The sequence below is a fragment of the Sardina pilchardus genome, chromosome 12, assembly GCF_963854185.1.
Source record: "Sardina pilchardus chromosome 12, fSarPil1.1, whole genome shotgun sequence".
Lineage (NCBI taxonomy): Eukaryota > Metazoa > Chordata > Actinopteri > Clupeiformes > Clupeidae > Sardina > Sardina pilchardus.
Window position 1 is genome coordinate 11447272 of NC_085005.1, and position 23880 is coordinate 11471151.

General features: G+C 44.3%; 1 protein-coding gene across 1 annotated transcript in view; it reads right to left on the reverse strand.

Moving 5' to 3' along the window:
• prima1 (proline rich membrane anchor 1) overlaps nucleotides 1–18947 on the reverse strand; it is a 34867-nt gene extending 15920 nt beyond the window's left edge. Inside the window, exons 1-2 of the mRNA XM_062551396.1 lie at nucleotides 18053–18947; nucleotides 16480–16627 (exon numbers count right to left, since the gene is read on the reverse strand). Coding sequence (XP_062407380.1) covers nucleotides 16480–16627; nucleotides 18053–18145 — 241 coding nt within the window. The 5' untranslated portion in view covers nucleotides 18146–18947. The remainder of the gene's footprint in view (nucleotides 1–16479; nucleotides 16628–18052) is intronic.
• Nucleotides 18948–23880: the final 4933 nt, after the last annotated feature.

Below are 23880 nucleotides of genomic sequence, written 5' to 3' on the forward strand. Positions count from 1 at the left end.
TGGGGCACTCCTGCTTTCTCTGCCACTTTAAAGTTTGGATGAGTTTTCTCTGTTTGGGGAGCGCTGGCGCCCGTCTCGTGAAGCGCGAAAGCTAAATGGTGTCATTAAAAAGAGGGAGGGATAAGGGAAGAGGAGAGAAAAAGCTGAAGTCATCTGCTCGACGTCCCGCCTCATTCGGGGTCTAATCGCCTGTCAGGTCACATGAGTCTGTTTTGCCTGGCTTCCAACATGTGGTGTTAATGGATCCTAGAGGTTTCATTTCATCCTTTTCGAGGGAGAGGAGCTGCAACTGGGAAGCGGACGGCACTAAATGACAGTTAAATAACTGTTCACTAAATATCCTACATTTGATTCGTCACACATATTTTGTACCTGTTGTATCACCAATTGGTTATATCACCTAGTCACCATCTCAGATGAATAGGGTAAATATCTCCCTACAACACACCCGATTGACGAGAAAGCCTGCTGTTCTTACGATGGATGACAGAGATGCAGTCACAAACTTAATTTATGTAATAAATGTAATGTTGTTCTTCAGACCACAAGATAGCGCAATACTTGGGCTAGCCAAAACAGATGCTATCATGACAATATTTCCTTTTCCAGAAACCAGCGTGAAGCAGAGGTTCATACAATGAACAATGAATGATGATAATACAACATGATTGCAACATTAATACAACATTAATGCAAGGTGGTGTCACCATCTGGAGGGTGTCTCTACTCCTCACATTAAATCAGATTCCACGTGTCTGTAACTAATCACAGGAATATTCATGTCAAATTATTAAGGGCTGCTAAGGAGTACCAGTGTCACAAAGGCGTTGTTGGCTTTTAACACAATTTATAGGAGATCTTGTCAGTCGATAGTTGATAAAGTAAGTAAGAAATATTTAGATTTTCAGCCATATTCTATGGATGCTGTGGATAGAGACTAGTATGGGTCACAGACTAAATCAGATGAACCAAACAACTGGCAGTCTCATGTCCTCTAATGATCATTGCCGTTCCTAGACAGTAAGTTAGATGTACTTTTTTCAAGGAACATCTTCAGAAAAGTGACAGTCTGTATTGTATTGACAGTCAAGTGATTAATCTATAAATTAAATTAAAAAAAGGAGCCACATGATTCTAGAGGCACAAAAGCTAAGAGCTTATATCTAACTTTCACAGGGTGCTTTCAGCGCAGGTGGCATCTGCTTTAAGGATGTCAAAAAACTTGATTCCCTTGATGCTGCTCCACAATTCCCGAAACACTTTTGTGATGCCATGGCATTTCCAAACACAAAGAACTCTTGAGTAAAACAGGACTTTAAATAGCGCCGGCTTAATTAAAGTGAATGAATTATGATTTGATTCATTTGCTAATCCGCTGCTAAATAAGACATCTCCGACTACCCACCTAATTGGTCCAGTCGGTGCCTCTCTTTTCTAAATCTGTCCTTCTGGATAATATACAGTACGTATACATCAAAATCTCATCACATTGTTACAGGGCCTTGTTGAGACTCAGTATAGCATCGTATACTATATGCTGTAGGGACTGTGGTTACACACAAAAAAGTGTCTTTCTGTTCATAGGAGAATACACAGCTCCAATGCCACTGCCCTGTCCACACCTTTAGGCCCTTGGGCAATGCTTGTGTTGTATGATCTATTGAAATGACTTGACTTTGTATAAATAAACAAGTGCTTGTGCTATGGTACAAATCATGAAGTACAATAGTGGGATGGAACACGGAATCTATGGAACTCAGAGCAGGTGGAGGGTAGTTCCACACGAGTGCTTCAAGTTCAGAGTCACACAGTTCAACGCATGATGCGGCTAAAGCGTGCGCAATGATATTTCATCAGTTCATAGAGCTCCAGTTCAGTGCATGCTTAATCGTTCAAGATTACCTTGGGCCAGCTCGTCTTTTGAAAAAGAAGAGCCTTTTTAGTGATCCTCAAAGAACGCAAACAACTAATCTAGTCTAAAGTGTCAGCGTGACTCAGTAGCTGACACATAGAGAGGCACAACGGTTCCAGTGGGCAGGGGACACATGCAGTGAACGCTGGATGCAAAAACTAGAAGCACAATGGGAGGATTAATGTATTAAGCAGACAAAAACATCAGCAGAGAAGCTGGGTTCGGCGACAGTCTCGCTTGATGGTCCTCCGGGCCCACTGGTACACAGTGACCGCAGAAGCGGGCAAGGCGTGTATACCGACAGCCACAGGACTGCTCGCATGCTTTTGTAATAGCCACTCATGCAAACCACATACTGACTATAAACATAGAACATGCACAATTACAGTTTCCAAATTTCCGGCGTATAAACAGCAGGACCGTGTTATGCAAGTTGAAATTTTGCAAAATCAATGTATAAACCACAGCTAATAGTTGGGAAATGACGATATACATGTAATTTGCATCCTATTGTATAGCTCCCCCATCATTACTGGGGAGCATATGGGAGGCAAAATGCTTCATTAATTGCTCATGAACAATGAACAATATGCTCCCCAACAGTTCTACAAGTGCCATGTTGGCATTTATAACTTCGCTCCTTAGTTCCCCTCCAACTGGTCTTGGAGATATTGAGGTATACAAAACCTTGCAATGCCATTTATCTGCCGAGAGGCTGATGTCTGAGTATGAGCTTGATAGCACGGCTGCTCTAAAGTCCTGTTCTCTCTTGTGGAAATCTTTCTGAGTCGAAGACCACAGTTTTCATTGTTCCATGCACAGCACACTGTATAGTCCCATTCTGGATGCCATGTCAAACTGACAGCAAGCAACTTCAACAACTGTTTTCACAATGGTAGTGATAGCAATTGCAATCAATTTTGGCTGAGTTATGATTGGGTGGATTAGCAGCCATTTTGTTGGGTGAGACAAATCAAACTTTACGTTCTGCCTATGGGAGCCACCTCAGAATTGGCCCATTTAATCACAAAAAAGCAAAGCATAATACTACTACTACTACTACTAATAAAAATCTTTACAGAAACAATAAGACCCTGCACCTCAGTGCAGCGCCCTCCAATGGACACCAGAGACCACACACCTTCAGTGCTCAGGCCCTAAAACAAAACTTCAGGCTCTGCGTTCAGAATGCTTTGACTTTGCTCAGTAGGAGCGCATACACATACTGAACTAGAGAGAGACAAAAATGGCAGTATTTGCAAAAAGATACCGAAGTAACAGTGTGGGCTGGTTCTAAGGGTGAGGTCTCTGAATGATTGAAAGTGACAAACTAGCTGAGCTGTACTGTTGAAAGTGCATTCATGGTTCATAGGGTAAAAATGGATAAGAACTTTCAGGTCCCAAATGGAGCAACTGTCTGGCTACTGTATTTCTTACCAAATCATCCAAAATAGTGTATCTGCTAGGAAGTGTGGTTCAAGATTAGTAATGAAAAAATGTAATGTTACATACAAAATGTAAAAAACAAAAAAACATAAAATGTAACGTAAGCACAGTAAAATAAAAAAGACGATAGAGCCTCATTTGACATGTTTGGCCTCAACCTAAGAGCTTGTTCATTTGTATAACATTATTTCTACATTTGGACTGTTGAATTTATAATGAATTGATGGGACAAATATGATGTCAGTGTGCATGCCATATTGTGCTTGAGTGACAGCCAACTCTCTATCTGTCCAGAGCAATTGGGATGACCTGATGTGTGTTTATCATAACTTGATTAAATGTAATTTAGCACATGACACAATATGACATGACATGACGAAATTTGTGCATAAAATGTATGATTTTCTTTTTCTATTTCAAATGCATTCCAGCATCATTCAAACTACAGTAAACAAAACTGTGTTTTAAAAGTTGCTACTAAAACACAAGGGCAATTATTGCCGTGAGAGACTATACCGGAACAAATAACCAGTGTGGACATTGGCCAAAGCATTTCATTTCTTAATCACTGTGGGCACATTTGGCGTCTGCATACTCAGAGTGCCTTTAGGTTATACATGTTGCATATTGTAGACTGTTCAGCTAAAGCATGCATTGCTAAAACAAACAATAAATGAGCTGCCATGTGCTAATTATAACCTACTTTAGATTCTAAATGGTACTGTGCTGATGGCCTGTTGCTTTCTGTTTTACATAAGATACATGTGAAACTCAAATTGGCCATTGCAATGTGCATGTGTGCTCACTTTTACTGGAATAAAAAAACTACATTAATTGATATCAGCCGTTACAGTAATAATCACTGCTTTGCATAGAGGTTTAAAAAACATTATTATGTGAATTTGCTGCATAGCAATATTGCCATCTACATGCACAGCACAGCATGGTCAACATTTTCCAAAGCACTCTTGAAATGTATTTTTTTTTATGCAAGCCAGAAATTGTCAAATCTGGCTCTCTCCTTCAATGTTGGTAAATTTACATCAGGAAGCAGTATGCTGGAGGGTAGAAACACTTGTAAAACTAGGCCTACTCCTACACATATGCAACAAATTGCAGGTGTATCAACTCTCTATCCTTATCCTACAGTATGTACCACAGCCAGCACTAATTACCATGAATTTATAAAAACATATGCTGGTGGGGGTGGGCTACTTTGGCTTTATCAACTTCATCAAGTCAGTGCATTCATTTTAACATGGGTTAAATGAGGCATTTTGAATATAAACAGTGGTGTAAAAGGCAGGACTGAACGCAACCTCTACTCTCACTGCATGTTCTAAAGCTCCACGATTCTGGTGTAAGAAGCACAGCACAGCACAGCACAGCACAGCACAGCACAGCACAGCACAGCACAGCACAGCACAGCACAGCACAGCACACTTCAGCAGTTCAGGGGAAGGCCTAGCAATCCTGGTCCTTTTACTCATCCAAAGTTCTTAATTAAAAGATCTCTTATCATCGCTGGCATGTTTCAGAGCCTCTTCCCAGCTCTGGTTCAGATGAGAGAGTACTTGTGGGAACACTTCCAAACTAGTCTGCTCTGTATCTCCCTCCAAGTTTTGGCCTAGTCACTGTCTGCTGCATTGATCTTAGGGGCACTGCCATTTCACTTCATAAACCCTGAGTATTTATTAGCGAGCCATCCTCTCTCAGGGTAGGAACCCATGCATCAGCAACTTTGAAAGTTTCCCCCACTCTAAATCACCCAGACGGATTCCCTTGCCCATCGTAATTGCAATTGATTAAATAGCACAAACAATCTCTCTGTTATAACTCACAGAATAAATATTTGCAGTGGTGAAATGAGCCGGCGTTAAATGGGAAAAATGCAAACACCCGTATTGATTAATGGATTATGGAGATTTTTCCTGCTTGGGAGACTACATCTCTGGGGAACAATACCGGCCTTTAACCTAAGCACTACGTCTAATTACCGTAATTGGCTTAAGTAAACATGTCCATGATTCTCCACGATGGTCCAGCGCTGCATAGAGCTTTTCCTCATACACAACGCAGAACAGAAGTGCTGGGGAAGTTTCTGATACGAGCTCACCACAATTTGTTCTATTCCATTCTATTCCGTACAAATACTGTTCTATGAGCATTTTTTGACTAGCGATGGGACATGTTTATTAGAACCAAGAACAATGTTCTTGTGGAACATCATGTGGGTCTCCAGTTTAATCCTCCTCACTCATCACTGTATCCCCCAACTGGCCCCATCACAGGTGCAAAACACACCCTCACGCTTCCACACACACTCTAGAACCATCTGCAAGTCCACAGTCACCAGATGGCACTCTTTTTTTCTTCCTAACATTCACATCAACACACACACACACACACACACACACATACACACACACGCACACAAAGCCGTACTAAGGTACATAGAGGCATGCATGCAAACACAATCACACAGACACACACACACACACACAATAGATCCAACCTTTAACAACATACAGGAACACACGCATACACACAGACACAGACACAGACACACACACACACACAAACAGACACACACAGGCACACGCGCGCACACACACACACACACACACACACACACACACACACACACACACACACACACACACACACAAACACACACACACCACTGGCTGAGATTTCAATGTGGAAGCTTCCTTTGGATATTGCTCCTCTCCCAAGTTACACAACCCAACACTCAAAGTAGCATGCCGGTGCTAACAGTCACTTGTGAGCGCACATGTGTGAGCGTGTGCATTACGGTTAAAAACAAATAAGAATACAAAGACAGAGATAAAAGAGAGAGAGAGAGGGAGAGAGAGAGAGAAAGACAAAAAGAGAGTGTATGAAAGAGTGAGGTACAATTAAGTGCAAGTCTGTGTGCCAGCTCAGCTGTGCTGTCACCGTCCATCTCGTCCACATTTTCGTGTCTACTCCCTGCTTCCTGCAAAACCACAGACTAAAAAGCTGTCCGCCTCAATTGCGCGAGCAGCCATTCATTCGAAGTGACTCGTGCATATGTCTGAGCTGGACGACGACGCCGCGAGCCAGCAGCGAAGGGACTCATCTGTGCTAATGAGGAGTGTCCGAGCCCCTGCGGCCGTCCCGGTTCGTGAGATGGGCTCGATCTCCAGTCTTATCGGCCAAATCTCTGGCTTGCTGTCCTCGCACGACTTTGTCAGCCTCAGCTGCCCCAACACACGGTCTGTCGACGGCGGCTGGAGAAAAAAAAAATGGCTGCCCTCGAAGATGGCCTCCTGAGGGCAGAGGGTGTCTGGCTCGGTTGAACGCAGTAATTGGGCTGTTTTGGCTCTCCGGGGGAATAAAGAGATGAGAGGGAGACAGAGAGGCTTGACAGAAATATGACATGGGGGGGGGAAAAAGACATTTGAAAAATAACTGTTAACTTGACGTTTTGACATTTTTGATCCATGCAAGGGTCAGGATCGGTTTGCTGGCTTTTTACCCAATTGATTTCAGCTCACACTTGGTGCAGCTTTTGAACATGTCAAATCACAGTTCACATTGAAAAGAATAGCACGACTATAGCAGCGGACATCTACAAATCTATTGTCATGATACTGTTATATACAAAAAAATTGACAGCATGCATGGTTTCACAAGAACCAAACATGAGACTATGTTGAAGCAGGACATTGATAGAACCAGAGGTGCATGTGAAACATGACTTAGTGTTTCAGAGAACAGCAAGACATATGGCTCAGTTCAAAATGGCAGCAAACAAGCCATGGCTATTAGATTATGCTATTTTTATACCTGCCACCGAGGTTGATTGGGTTAGAAGGCCCTAGATGGTTAGGCCAAATTGATTATGAAGAAGGGGACCCAATAGTGCCCGAGACAGTTAGACAAAGACCAGCTCTCTCTGCTCTCAGTGGTCAAAAAACCCTTGATGCAATAACCTCTCACACTCATGTATAAATAAGAGAAGTGCTGAGGTCATTTACCTTTCCCCACTCCACATGGGCTGCATGTTTATCACTTGTGGGTCACATTCTCATGAGAGCATGCATGTTTCTCTATTTAGCACAGGCTTACTGTACATCCAGATGTATTAAAGGGGAACTCCTCTTTTTAACATAGTGTAGGGTCCTGTTGTTTGAGGTACTGCAGAAATGTAGTACTATGTAGCACTAAAGAAGTTATCCTGCTAGTAGATAGCGTACCCAAGCGGCTACAAAACTATGCTATTTTAAACTGTGTTTGTACCTCTTAATAGACTAAAAATGCAATGTTTTGTTTAAGAGAGAGTGCTCGGCAAAGCTCTTTTTCCATGACTAAGACAAGGGAATGACAAGAGAGCATCAACATTAAACACTGTAATTATATCAACATGCTGTGTTGCTGACTTAAAACAGACGAAACTTAGCCTGGGTGTTCCCATGCTGCTTTGAATGCGATTTCATTCACACTGCAAAGACAGCCTGGAAACTACCACCCTAATGTTTGCCTGAGATATGGGACCAATCACAGAACAGGGGGAAAGCAAGATGATGATGAGCTATGCATGGAGGTATTATAAGAACTGGAGAAAGTGAACAAGTCCCGCCCCCATTCATTTCAATGGGAATGCTAGGCTAGTGAAAATTGCCAAAATTGAAGTGCCTTGCTAATCGGCGAAGCTAATCAGTAAAATCCTGACCCCCTGGAGCTATGCACAGAGGCATTTGATAGACATCCGTGGTGCCCAACGAATGGATTTGGGAATTTTTTTCAAATTCGAGAAAATGAACGTTTGGTTAGCAGACCACGTCTCATTGAGATGTGGTCGTGTCAGCAAGGCTAGACGAAACTAAGATGTAGCTAAAAAAAACCTGACAAAATATCTTTTCGATTAACAATATCTTTTCCTAAATTACATTTCAATGGATAGCATGCACAGTAATTTCGGAAATATCCAGATCAACCTGCATTGTGTTGACAGTGTGGCTCCGTCCTGCACACGCCTAGACTAAAAACAACTTGTAGCACCGCAGATTGGGAGTTGAGTGCACTAGCAAGTAGGCCTAAATCAAAATCCCAGGTTGCTAGCAGCTCTTACACACATCTCTTAAAGGAGAATTCCGATGAGTTTTCACATAGATTTCTCGAGGTCACCGGTTTTGATAGTTCCACTCACATTTACCACTTGTTCTCTGCCCCCCAAGTCAGACTGGATCCAATGCAGAGATAATGTAAAATGGTGGTTGCTATGTTAAATAAAGTGATTGCTATGCTGGTTGCTTTATTATTCTAGGCTTACATTTTTGAAGTGGCTGGTTGCTAGGGTAGATATGGTGTAAGTATGGGGCCTAGGGATGACAGTACAGTGCTACAGTATGGTACTGTTATTGGTTACTATTGCTATTGCTTGGGAGTAATTCAGATGGTTGCTAGGACGCTAGGGGTTGGGACGCTAGGGGCCATGGCAATTATAGTATACTATGGCAATCATGTTGGTTGCTATGGTGGTTGCTATGTTGACATTATGGTAGTGGTTACTAGGGTAATTTAAATGGTTGCTAGGGTGTTGCTAGGGTACATGGTTAGTGTGGAGCTTAGGGATAACACTGCAATGCATTTGCATGCGCTGTAATAATTAAGGTAGCATTTTATTTAATTCTGTATTTATCTATGGGCATGTCAGCTGACAGTATTTTTCGAACATGTCCAGATACTGCATATAGGATAAACCAAAAATATATTATCAACCCAATATACACTGCACCAGATGTCAATGAAATAACAATTTTCTGAAAATGTCTGCAAGCAATCAGAGCTGAAACACTTTTAGCTTCCTCCCACACATTAAAACATTGTACTTCTATTATCTTCTTTTCATCCACCTGGAGCACAGGTGGATGAAAATGCACACCAGCATTTTAGTCCAAGAGTGAGGCCATTCCCTGCCACCTTGACAGAAGTTACTCATATGTCTGCCCTGATGATACGCTAGCGGAGAGGTGAAGTAGACGTCAAAAAAACAACTTGGTATAAGGTGACTTCAGCTGTGGTGTAATTTGAAGCCCTGTAACATTACTGGCTGTCTAACAACAGGCCACGGCAGCACCCACGGCCACCTGATCTTTGGGTATACCTTGGTTCTGCCCTGTTGAGATTAGCTTCTGACAGGCCGGGCCTAGATCAGGGATATAGACCAGACGTCAGGGCCTACTGCAATCTGAGACATACAGTATTTAATATTGACAGACCTGAATCGCAGGCGCTGAACCCACACAATGCATGCTAACATTGTGGTGAAATGCAAATCTAAAATCAAAATCAGTGATGAGGCGTCTAATGGTGTCAAACGGATTCCATTAGCACAGCACGTCGGTCAAAGCCAAGCATGGTGTTGTTTTTCGACATAAATCGAGTAAGCCCGTAAACAGAGGAAAACGAAGGAACTCAGCCCTTTTTCCCCCCTCTGGGCTCAAACAAGGATGACAGTTTCAACCCTGATCGCCGACGGCTCGAGAAGGACTTGTACTCACACACACACACACACACACACACACACACACACACACACACACACACACACACACACACACATATACTCTCACACACGGATGAAGAAGAGGAGGGCCCTTCACAGTCACGCTTCCCACATGAAGGGGGTGGGATGGGGAGGTGCTAGGATGGGGCGAGCTGGGGGGAGTGGGTGGGATAGGGTGCTCCCTGGAGGGGAGGGGGAGAGAGCAGACGTGGGTTCCCGTGCCCGTGGGCGGCAGCTCATCCGTGCTCTCGACAGTGTGCAGCTGAGCAAAGGTCGCCATGATGCCCGCGGCATCGCTGCCTCCCCCAGCATCGGCACCGTGACAGTTAGTCATTCTGGAGAGGCTGGGAAGTGCACTGCACACATATGCACATGGGCACACAGAGATACATACTGATATATGTGCACCGTACATGGTCATGGATATCGGCACGCAGAGGTACAGTGTGCACACGCACACGCAGACACACACACATACACATACACACATATCCCCATACATATCCCGCCACATAATACACAAACTAATTTGCACACACCCCCAACACAAACAAATGCTTCAGCAGCGTGGAATCAATTTACAGAAACGCGATTTGCTTGTGTGAAGAAGTTTAGATGAAGATGGCACCAGGCCACTGCCCTAATCACCCTCTCTGATTGGGGTTAAATGATTTCATACCAGCATAGCTGTGGCTGTTGAGTTGGAGTCTCCCCAGCATCTGCAAGGCCCTAGATTTAAGACAGCTTAACTGAATTCAGATGCTGTAAATCAAATATTGCATATTTAATAGGTAAAAAAAAAAAAAAATGCTGTGTATACGTATAAGCAAACATAAAACACAAAATGTCATGTGTTTTGAAAAACTGAAAATAACATTCTTGCTTTCTCGTGTTTTTTTTAGCTGACCACAGTAGACGAGCACTCTTAAAAGCAGACACCCACCCCCCACCCCATTTCTCACTGTTCATGCTCCCCAAAGGAAGGGAGGTGGGGGGGGGGGGAGTTTGGGCACGGAACAAAACATTCGCGCAGACTGCAGGGCTTTTAGTGGGATTGCAGTGTGCTGCTCAGGCATCTGCGGAGGGCGAGAAAAGCCTTTACCTCCTCATGCATTCACTACACTCAACCAAGTGCCCAATTTAGGGCTTTGCCATAAATCAGCATTGTCCTGATATGAGTCTGAAGGCAGGCTGATATCAGCGCCTTTTTATTTACTGTAGCTGCTGTGACTGCGAGCGCTGAGTCAACCTACTATAAATCTTTACAACATGTAGGAGAATGTAGGGCATGCAAGCCGGGAATACAACGCAATATCCACATAGATGTAGCACAAATAGGAGTCTCTACTATGTGAAGAGATGAGCTGCGGCTAGCCTTTTTAGCTAGGATTAGCAAACACACAAGATAAGCAAGCAGTCAGATACCTACAGTACCACAAGAACATGCGCTAAATATTGAGGTAAATAGCTTTGGGAATACGTTTAGTGCTAGTCCCAAGCTTGTTATGATTATATAAAACATCCTCAGCCTTCTTGAGCATCCCAGTAGTAGGTCCCAGGGTAATTAAGTCTCCATAATGGAGAGTGTTTATAGACTGGGCTTAAAGGGAGCTGTTTTATGGACATGTCTTGGTCAGCCTCGGGCTCCCTCTCTGTCCGACGGGTCCCCTTCACCTGCCGTCTGTCGACTTCCTGACGCAATCTCGGGGGCCACGGCTCCCAGCCAATAATTGTCAATCTGCTAATGCGCTTCTATTACTGATGTCCTCCAGGACAAGCTGGGCCAGAGTGCAGGGGGATCGATCGGCAGCCCGTCAGCAGAACCGACTCTCAGTAAATCAGAGCGAAGGGGAGAGGAAGGAGCCCCCAGGAGATCCTTTGAAATGGCAGCCAACTCGGAGGCTAAGGGGGCTGGGGTGGCAGAGGCACAGGAAACCCCATTTGTTATCTGGCAGCTACCTACCACTACACATAACCGTGCCCCTCTAGCTCCACTTGTAGAAAACGATGTCAGTGATGTCAGTGGTACGGGGTCAGTAGCCCGTCAGTAGTCCGAGTAAGTTCGGACTGTCCGTGGCCACGCCACTCTGAGGCCTTAGCGCTAATGTAGTGTAATGGTATAAAAAGCTATTTCAGGGCAAATGTAACGTTATGCTATGCTGTTCTGTCAGTCCGCAAATTAACTTGCAACTACTTCATTTTACATTTTGATTCTACTGGCATGGTGTAATGAAAACGCAATACATGAGTGTTGCCTGGGCCATCTGCAGCACTGACTGGAATTGTACATTCCCACTCAACAACAACAGCAGTAAAAGACTTTTTTCCCAGTAAGAAAACTGCCTTGTCCATTTAAGAAACTCTACAATTCGATCAGTTACATTAAAACGAAAATTAGGCATCATTATTAGAATTGCTTTCTACAGCAAGAAGTGTTTGGGCACCCCACAGACCTCTCCAGTACTCCTGTGTTGAACTTAGAGAGGACATTTTGCTTCCCACTTGCTTGGGGACATATCTGCATTATGAATGAAATCTACTTTGTGTCCCCAAAGTAATAATGAGTAAGGCATATTCCATGTAATGTGTAACCTCCTTTCATAACACATTGGATTACATAACCTAACGTTTTACCATTCTGCCAATGGTTTCCTCCAGAGCTGCAATATTATGAAAGAAAATCGGCTTGTGTTTGTGCACCATGAACACTGAACCTATGACCCTGGGCTTGCTAGCAAACTCAACTGATTGGGTTCAGCTGCAGGAGAGATATGCATAAGTATACTGTGTGCATAAGACACACACACACACACACACACACACACACACACACACACACACACACACACACACACACACACACACACACACACACACACACACACACATACATATTTATGCATAATCTTCATAATGTGTTGCAACATCACATGCCCACTGGAGCCATACGTGTTGTTAAGGCACCATTAACTAGTATTTTGCTCCGGGGCACTCAAAGAGCTTTGAGCATGCGATGTTATCTAGGCCTACTACTAAAGAGAGGCCACGACTTCTCAGATTTCCACACTGGCACAAGTGAAACCATACTGATAGCCTACAGTCCTACTGAACACACCTGAACACCAGTGGCAGAAGGCGTTTAGCACCGCTGATCATCAGATGGAGTGTTCGTGAGACAACACATGAAATCCAAATGATAGTCATTAGCAAGAATAGTGGGCAATCCTTATTCATCCCACTTAACAATATTATGAACTGGTTAGGTTTCAAATGTGGCATAATATTTTAGGCATAACAAACCAAAAAACAATGTCCAAGGATCTAAGTTATTTCTGGGTGCTGAACTACACTTCAAAACACTGTATAGGTGTGTCTGAATTTAGCTGCTCCTTCAGTAATTCCTTTCCACATTAGGATTATACTTATATTTATTTCATTACCCAAAGCATTAGCGAGAAGAGACAGCAGGCTTATGGTTAGCTGGGAAGGGCTGTTTGGGGTGTTTTCCTCCTGTCTCTGACAGAATGCGGGGGCGGAGGGGTGGGGGAGTCGAGATGACAAATCTTGGGGGAGGAGGCTGACACTTGGAGAAGGAGCACCAGGCTCAGTTTGTCACATCACTGTAAATACGCATGTGCTTTCTTTCTTCATCGTGTAAGTTGCCACCAATGATTTCTGGTGGAATTAATCACAGATATCTGAGCGGGATGAGAAAAACAGCTGAAGTGTACTGTAATATTTTGCTGAAACTTTCATAACAACATAATAGTAGAGCTGTTCAGTCAGTCTGAGGATGGATATATCTACGACCTGAAGCCATATTGAGGAAGGCTATTTATACATACCCTATGAAAAGAATAGAAGAAATACAAGTATCCCAGTCTGTAAATAGAACTTGGCCAAATCTATGACAGACTATGATTAATTTGTTGAAGTTGTCAATGTAAAACATCCCACTGCTCAATGATAACGCTTCAAGGGTGCAGGGTTTCCAAGGCTCATACAACTGGCAACACCTCCTTGTGGCTAGCTGAGTTAGCCATGTGTGTAGTCAGCCCACTGCATTCCCTTTTTTGGGCTTAAAGCAGCCATCTTTCACAAGAGCCCAGGAGCAATTCTGTGTAATCTACTTCCCCTAATCTACGACCTCAGCAGTTTGGCTAAAAATAGACGACTAACTGATCAGGCGATAAAACACAAGCACTCCGTCTGTGACATTCTGAGCACATTTCAGAGACATGTACACTACATGATTGTAATACAAGTGCACTCAAAGTCAGTAATTTCCTAAACAATTTACTGGTCTTGTAAGCTTTGACTTGTGTTGTGTTGTGACCTTATTCAGGCAGATTTTGATGAGGTGTTGACAACATCAATGCGGAGTCTAGTGTTGTTGCAGACCTTATTTTCATGCTATTTTCCCTCTCAACGTTGTCAAATCAGAGACTTGTTTGGTCACCCGAGGCAGGGCAGTCACTCTCGAGGCCACAGCTCCCCACCACACATGACAAGGCACATTTTCTCCAACCTGACAGCCGCTGGGGCTCATTTTGGATGTCAGAGCTCCCTGCAGCTGAAGCAAACATCTGGTCTAATCTTTTTTTTTAAGCGAAAGGGCTGTACGATTTAATGTAATCTGTCTAAGCAACCTCCCTTTCTGATAAGAGGCTGTATCTTTTATATAGTGCTTTCCTCCCTCCGGAACATCTCGGTTAAACCATTTATCACACCCTTGATAAGTACAGGTGTAGGAGCTCTAATGATGTATAAGTTCTTCATGAATATTTGAATAACTTAATGCGGGGCGGGGTGCGGTGGGGTTGGGGGGGGGGGGGGGGGGGCTGCCCGGAAGGCAAGGCACGCAGACACTTTCAGCTGGATGCTTATCAAAAGCCCAGCACTTTAACTGGCATGAGAGCAGTGCAAATATTCATTTTGTTCAGAGAACAGAGCCACGAAATCTACAGCAGCACCCACAACCTTGAATTTGGTTACGCACCCAGAGCCCAGACACAAAGCCAGCTTTTAAGTAAATTCAGGGAATATTTCTTAAAAATGGAGACCACACAAAACAAATAGATAGAAATCCTATCTACAGTTCCTCCATCAGCGGTCTTTGGAATTGGTGTGCTTTGGTCCACCACATGTGTGTAATTCATCTTGAGAGGAGTAAAGATAATTTTCTACCAGTTTGAATATATTTGGATTAATTCTGTCTGATGCATAATATCAATAAATTATAAAGAGTTTGTCCCACGCACTAGATAAATGGTGCCCTTCAAGCAGACGCCTAAAGTGATTGATCCAAAAGAAGCCTGCAGTAGATTGATTACTCCACCTTCCCCATGCTCAGAATTTATTGATCAGGCTCTCCTCCACAAATATGGCTCTGTGGAGATTGCCGATGACAGATTTAAAACATAAACTTCAAGTAATAAACTGGATTGAGCTCGGTGTCAACAGAAAAAGCCACATACTTTATGGTCGCAGATGTAATTCAAGGGGAGGACAGTTAGAGGCAAATGAAAATGGTCTTGGTCCAGAAAGGCAATTTATTAGTCAGTAGCCTGGCACCCTAGAGGAGGCAGGAACTTCCTGGAACCATGTCAAAAAAATGGAATACAAATCTCAGTGCAACAGCGGGGCGGATGGAGCACCTCACGAGAATAGGAGACGCAGATGGGCGCCGGAAATAACGGGGTGCTATATGTTACCGTCACCTTAAAGACTATAAACACGTTCATGCAAAGCGTCTTACGATGGCGGTGGCAAGCCTCACTTAAACAGATACATTGTGATGGAAACTGACAACCATCTTTCAAGGTGTGATACACACAGGCAAGAAAAGTAATGTTGTTGTTGTTGGGCATTTTTCTGTGTTGTTTCTCTGCTAAAGTGATGAGTCTCCCAGCAGGCAACAGTCCCATGCTGGGGTTCCTTTAGGACAGCTGGGTACTGCTGGGTACTGATTGCATCGCAATGCTCCAAAACCAGATTAGCCCGAAGCGAAGACCATGTACATTTTGGGTGTGTGTGTATGTGTGTGTGTGTGTGTGTGTGTGTGTGTGTGTGTGTGTGTGTGTGTGTGGTGTGGGGTGTTGTATTTTCACGCCACAGAGAAGAATATAAGGAAGGGTAATGGACTTACTGTACGCTGCATATGAACACCAAAAATATCAGATGTGGAAATTAGCATAACCGCTCATGGGTTCATCTCCGAATGCAGGGCTCTTCAGAGCCCATGTGGAGAGAGAACTTCTAAATGCATTTTTTTTCCCTGAGAATTCCACCGAATACAAAAATGCAAATATGGGTGCAATCATAAGGCCACTGCGCACGCACGGTGTCCATGAATGTTTTTTTTTTCTTTTTTTTTTTTCCAGACTACATTTGCTTTCAAGCTGCTCTCAGGTCAACGTATTTCAACATTGCCATGTCGGTTAATAACAGATAGCATACAAATGATGATGGTTTCTCTCTCTCTCTCTCTCTCTCTCTTTCTATCAATCTTTCACCAAGCCTCTCAGGGTGACGTAACCATATCCTGGGCTGAAGGAGTGGCACTTACCAGGGAAGATGATTCTGGGGGGTGGCGGTGGCGGGGGCGGGGGTGGCAGAGGAGGGTAGTGCCTACACTGGCACGCCAGCTGGCACTTGGTGCCCACTGTGTCGGTTACAGTCCGAGAGCATGACCTCTGTGGCTCTCCCAGAGCAAGCTACGGAGAGGGGCGGAAAAGAAGAAAAGAGGGGGAGAGGGAAAACAAGTGAGACATGAGTTTGTTCGTACCGCAGGCCATGCAACGCCAGATTGATGGCACAGGTCCTACATGTGTTTGACTTCGCCGTGTCACTCTAAGTTCTCAGCCCGAGTTGATCTCTCTTGAGTTTGTTACGACATCCATCATGGTCGCACTTCACCTCTCTCTTTCTGATGCTCTCGCTATCACTGTTGTACGTGTGTCTGTCTCTTTTGTCTTTCTGTTTTGTTTTTCCTAACTCTTGCGCTCGCCACTCCTACTCCACCTCTGTGTTGCACCAACTCCTGTCTCATTCTCTTCTTACTCTCACTCTAGGTTGCACTCTCTCTCTCTTCCCTCTCTTTCTCTCTCTCACTCACACACATACACACACACTCTCTCTCTCTCTCTCTCTCTCACACACACACACACACACACACACACAAAGACACAGACACACATAGACACAGACACACACACAGAAACACACACACACACACGCACACACGCACACGCACACACGCACACACACACACACACACACACTGGTGGTTGTATCACTCCATTTCTCTCCTCCAGTCTCTCCCTCACTTAATTCCTCTCCATGTTTCTGCCTCTGCTTGTCTCTCACACTCACTCCATCTCCATCTCTGCCTCTCTGCACTCCAGTGCATGAGTTGTTCCCTCCCACTGGCGAAGGCTAAGAGGCTGTGGGGGCTGTGGAGGCTGAGGTCTCTCCTCGGTTGCTAGCGGTTAGAGAGTGCCCACACACGCTGTGGTACCCACCACACGCCTCTAAATGCTTGGCGAGAAGCACAGGGCAATCCCTGATCCCTGACACTGCATGCCTCTCTCCGAGCGCCCAAAGCGTGGCAGAATACTTAACACCAACACTCTCCTTACTCGCACAACACATGATCATAACACTGTGGTAACAAAGTAGCCTGATGCAAGGCAAAAACTAATGATGTGTGTACACAATCACACAATGAGGGATTGTGTGGATTGAATTTGCCATGGGTAATGGATCACACCTTTTTGATTAGTGTTGTGTTACCTGCCAGCTACTTAAAGGCTTTCAATTCATGTTCACTCAAGACACAATGACAACACATCACTTATGGCAGTTCATATAGACATGTATTATCATATATGTTATACATTTAGCATTGCAAATGTAATTTGGTAACAATGTTGACATTCTTGACTTCTTCACTGAGGTAAACCTAAAATCACCAAGTATGCTCAAGTATGTTGAACTCCTGTACTGCGCTGAGCTGTGTTGTTTACGGTTGTCTGGAATGTGATGCTTGTACCTAGAAACTTTAAAAATGGGTTACACTTTAAACAATGTTGTCAGTTATGGTACAGTTTCGATTAGGCAAACACTATAAAAATACGTACCTGAAATACAAGAGGGAATGATGTCAAAAAGAACTGGCTGAACACGAAGTGCCAAAACCCGAAGATGAACGGAAATTTGTTTCGGACCAACATCCCTCCTTCGCTCTTCTCAAAGCCCACCTCACAGAAAAAGACGCGTGGGTTGCATACGACTCGTATATTTTTAAGAACTTAATCCAGTCCTCCCGGTTTGCCAGCGGATTCTCTATTGAGTTTCCCCACAAATGGTGTCTGCCACATTCTTGTCCATTTATCACGATGGTCGGTGGCATGGAAGATATCGCAACGACATACGTCTCACTGAAAAAAAGGAAAAGGAAAAAGAAAGAAAAATCCCTGTGTTCTATTATATTCTAAAGTTTGGTCCACTTTTTGGAGATATGGTGCGTAAGGATGGGTATCCAGACCCCGGTAAAGGACCAAAGTTCTCCAGAGAGTAAGTGTGGGATACGATACTGACAGGGTGCAAAAGGAATCATCTCTTGTTTTGCATGGCACGAAATAGCGCCAGCACACCGCAAAAGTTACCTGTGCTGAAAATATCAAAACGCATAATTTATTAAAACGCAAAAAGCCGTATTTTGCCCATGTCCTTTCGCGACGACAGATTTGCGGTAATTTCTTTTTAATGAAGCGACAGATTACCGTTCTCACGTCAGCTATAGCGTCTAGGGTTGCGAATCAAGAATAAACAGTCCTGCTATAACACCGTTCACTAAAATAACATTTATATCCCTTTCTCAGACTTCAAAGAATAATTTAATGACAGAGAAAGTACGGATAGACCTTTAACGGAGCTGAAGATATGCGACCCGACGAGAGTATATCCACGGTGGATGGGCGATAAGCTATGTGTAGGGAGATCACAGCGTCGTTCAGTCAGCCAACGCTCCGAGCGAGTTGGAGGGATATGCCAAGTGAAGGAGATACACTGCGACCACAATGGTGTGCGTGTGTGTGTGAGTGAGGGAGTGAATAGACAGAGAGAGAGAGAGAGAGAGAGAGAGAGAGAGAGACGGAGAAAGAGAGATGTTGAGTCCACGCAATAACCTGATACTGTAACTATATACAGCACATCAGCCTAAAAGCGCGTATTTACGAACACGAGCTGAATGAAAGAATTTTAAACATGAAATGATTTAATTATGTCATATGCTGCTGAGATCTAATATGATTTAACTCTACAAGTACTTAACCCCAAAAAGATCAAATAAAATATGAAATTGCATTTGCTCCTTTTATGATATCACCTTCAAGTCAAATAAGTAATTGACTTGCAAACAATTGCACAATGCACTGTGAATTAATGTGATATTTTGATTGAGTGCACAATGCAAAAAGAAAAAAAGATTTTATTTATTGTGTCGGGTCTTATCAGTCACTCTCCATCTATAGCTGCACCATACCACAGTCACCTCACCATCTGGTGTGTTCATGCATGCATCTGTGTGAGGTCCATGCCTACCAGTGTGTGTTATGAGTCAGCTGCTGCTACTGCTGAGTGATGTGATGTAGGGATAGCCCCATGAGGCTCATGAGCCCAAGCCTCTGACAATGACATATTTACCATAGGCAGTAACACACAGAGATGTGGACACACACAAACACACACACACACACACACACACACACACACACACACACACACACACACACACACACACACACACACACACACACACACACACACACACACACACACACACGCACACACATACAGTATGCATGTATATACATATCTTAGACTCTTACCAGTCATATCTTAGATTGTCTTACCAGTCATGGTTCAAATACATTCATTTGGTCAAAACACATGCACACAGGCATACACACACCCACACACCCACACACACACACACACACACACACACACACACACACACACACACACACACACAAGAACATGCTAGCATACACACACACACACACACACACACACACACACACACACACACGTAGACCTCCCCACCAGCTGCCACCCTCCCACAGAGGTACTAATCAGCTGGATGCCAGCCTTGGCACCAGAGAGGGGGGCTGTGCCCCTAGTACCCCTGTTGGCCTCATTAATACCCCTCACACACACACCTCAGCCCCTATGCATCACCAGTACCCACCCACCCCATCCACCATCATACTGTACACCAGTAGCCAGACTTGCGGATCATTTAACCACACAACATGACAAACACCCACCACCACCACCACCACTCCTATCACCACACACACACACACACACACACACACACACACACACACACACACACACATAAACACCTACCCCCGCCACAAACACACATACACTCAAACAAACACACAAACACTCACACATACATTACACACACACACACACACACACACACACACACACACACACACACACACACACAACGAGCACCTGCTGGTCCACTCCTACAGTATACCTAGCGAGCCTCTTGCAGCCTGAGCCAGACAGACGGAGTTACGTAAAGAGGGCCAGTCTCCCACTCTCCAGCCCATCACTCAGCCCTGCCCGGCCGCTGCCACTGTGTCGGCAGGAGACAGCTGAAGCTTTACGGCGGGGCACTTAAACCTGTCCCCTTGTTGTGTTTTATGAGATCCCCCCTGGCGCCTCTCGCTGTGATCATCCTCAACACTGTATCGCCATTAGGTCTCATCGGCCACATAAATCGCCAAGGGGAATAAATTGAATCTTAATTTATGGACCTTGTTTTTTTTTTTTTTTTTCCCAGCGAATACAAACCCGAGCAGTCTCAACACTGTGAAATCAGCCACGGAAGCGAAGTGATCTTTTATTTCTTTTTCTCGCTTAACTATTTATTTTCACACAGACGTGTGCTGTTCTAAACTGTTTTAGGGAGATCGGCAGGAGGGTTATTGACTGTGCTGATAAGCAGGGCAATAACTTTGCGAGACGGTGCTGAGACGGGAGCGTTTCGCAGCAGTTTGTCAGTGATTCCAATCAGGGAGCTCTAATGACTTGCTCGTCTGTTTTAGCCACCTAAACAGTTCATCAAAGAGCTGCTTTGCCTCATCCAGCAAATCCTCTGGGACAAGGGCTGAACGCTTCCTCACTGGCAGGATTGTTTTTGTCTTCTTGCCCCCAACACACACACACACACACACACACACACACAGAGAGACACACAAAGACACACACAGACACACAGACACGCACAGACACACAGACACACACAGACACAGACACAGACACACACGCACACGCACACGCACACGCACACGCACACACACACACACACACACACACACACACACTTTTAACATGGTCCTCATTATTTTTATGTCTCATGATTGTGAGATTTTAAACAAAAGGAAGTTTTGATGTGGCTAAGTCTTGAATTATTCTCATAATAATGATGGATAATGTGCCGTTGAACTCTGGGGATGTGTTGGGGATAAGATGGTTCATGCCGCGTCTGCAGGGTGGCCATTGTCACCGGTTAAGGTTGTGACACAGACTTCCGACCGCATCTTTAGCGAGAGTCAGTGGCATCCTGGAGACGGGCTGTCTCTGGACGGGATCTCGTCCTTATCTGATGTCGGATCGGGGGGTTTGGAGCCGCTTCAGTTGGACCCGCGCCAGAGTTCGCTGCCTCGTCTGATGTGCTGCTCAAAACTGGGGAAAGCCAAACAGGAGGTGGGTGAGTGTGGGATGCAGAGAGTGAGAGGAGTAAGAGGAGTGAGAGGCAGGCGAGGCGAGGACGAGGCAGCTAAAGACTTGCGTTGGTCTGCAGCCGTGATCGGTGGCCGCACTGCCGGCTGACCTTATAGAGTGTGCTGTAATCTAATAGAAGCCTGATGGATGGGTCGGGGTGCATTAGGGGAGATTTGGCTGATTGGTTAGTGGTCCAGTTGAGTCTTGGCCATTAGTCTGTTACTCAATCAAGATTTTTCCGCAACCCCTCACTCATTCTCATCTCTCGTCTTGTATAGCCCCTCTCTGTTGCCTTGTCTTTCCCTGGCCTCATCCTCCACCTTTTGCTTTTTTTTCCCTTTTCTTGCGCCTCTCCACCCTTCTTCCCTCCATGCCTCGGTGACTTGTTTGTCCACCCTTGCTGGGCTTTATCCCTGCTCTGTCTCTTTGAATCTGTTCAGGGCAAGCCCCCTTGCAGTGCGGTGCTCTAATTGAATTATAAAGCAAAGAGGTTGCATCATAGGGTGCTGTCGGGATGATGTCAGAGGCACCTTTGAACTCGCGCAAGTCCCTGACGACCGACCAGACAGGGGTCCGTTGGTAGCAGTTACAGCTTTGTCGCCACTTTGTGTCTTTTCAGACCTCCCCAGGGACTTTTATTTGATATGTAGTTGCTGATGTCATGTCAGCTCAAACCTTATTAACAGCTTCAGACTGAAAAATGTGCAACGAGAATACCATAAAAATACACCCAGCAGAGATTGTAGTTGCCATGATGATGGTATCGGCTCCCGAGTGACCATCTGATCCTGAACCTCTATGACATCAGCTTGAACATTGTTGCCATTTCCGTGCTATAAAGTCAGCTATTTTGATAGCAAATGGCCCGTTTTTGCAATAAAACCACTGGCATTGGAACTCTGCTCTTGTTTTTATTAATTTAGCTTATTAATGTTTCTCTCAAAAGGCCAACTTGTTTGTGTAACAGGGGGGCACATCAAGGTTACAGTGGTCCTTTTTTAATTAAAAAAGAGATGCCTACATACAGCATATAAGTAGTTTATTTACCGCAGCCGTTCTGAACAATCAAATGTAGTTGACACTCACAAGTATGAATGTGTGCCCAATCAATCGCCTGGAATATAGTGCACAGCAACTAAAGGCCAGGCCCACTAATAAAAACATCTTAAATTGGTCAGGTCAGACCATAATTGGCAATCTACGTGCAACTCTGCTCCTCAGAAAAGGTAGCCAGAGGAAAGGAGTGCCATTTTAGGTTCACTGAGCTGAATTAAAACAACCACGCTTGAAGTCTTTTTTGCCATGTGAGATAAAAAGTTATTCTTATCAAATTTAATTCTGAAGGAAAGGAAAGATGTCCATTTCCTGTGCCAGTGAACACGAACAAAATCCTGACGCTGCATACAAGAATGCAATAATTACTACAAATTATATTCGTTATCATCTGTGTTTCTGAATTAAATTTGCCACCCAAGCAAGACAGCCACCTATAGTAGTCATTTCCTATTCACAGTTTTTATCATGCTGAATTAAAGCAATTAAATTATTCCTACAGAATCCAAGCACTTCAAGAGGCTATACCTCAAAGTCTTGGAATAGTCCTCACAGTGTTGGTCATGTCATCTTTAAAGGGCCACTAACCAATGCAAGGAACTGTACTGTACTGAACTGAACTGTAGCTTTTTTGGCATCAGATCATTTATAGCAGCCTCTAAATATAAAAATGGGGGCATGGCTTGGATAAAAGTGGGTGCTGATCACCAGAAATCATGGCTAATATACAGTTTTTCATATTCTAATGATGTGCTTACCCCTCCAGTATTCTTTGCTCAACTTAGTCTCCCTAGACAAGCAAAGCTCACAGTTGCTGCCTGAAGGTTTTGAGCACAGCCCGGGCTGTCGAGTCTCCTTCAGTCCCTTCCCTCCAAATCCCCAAGGTGCAGTCTAGTCAGCACATCCACCGTGATTAGTCCTTCAGTCCTATAGCTTGAAGAAGAAACTTCATACTTTACTTCCAGAGCCTCTAAATTTCTTTTTTGTTCAGGCGGGGCTTTGAAGTTTAAAGCCCCCCTCTCGTATCTGTATTTTATTTAGACAGAGGACTGAGGGAAAGGAAAAGGAGCCCGGCGAAGATTAAAAAATAACTCGACATCAG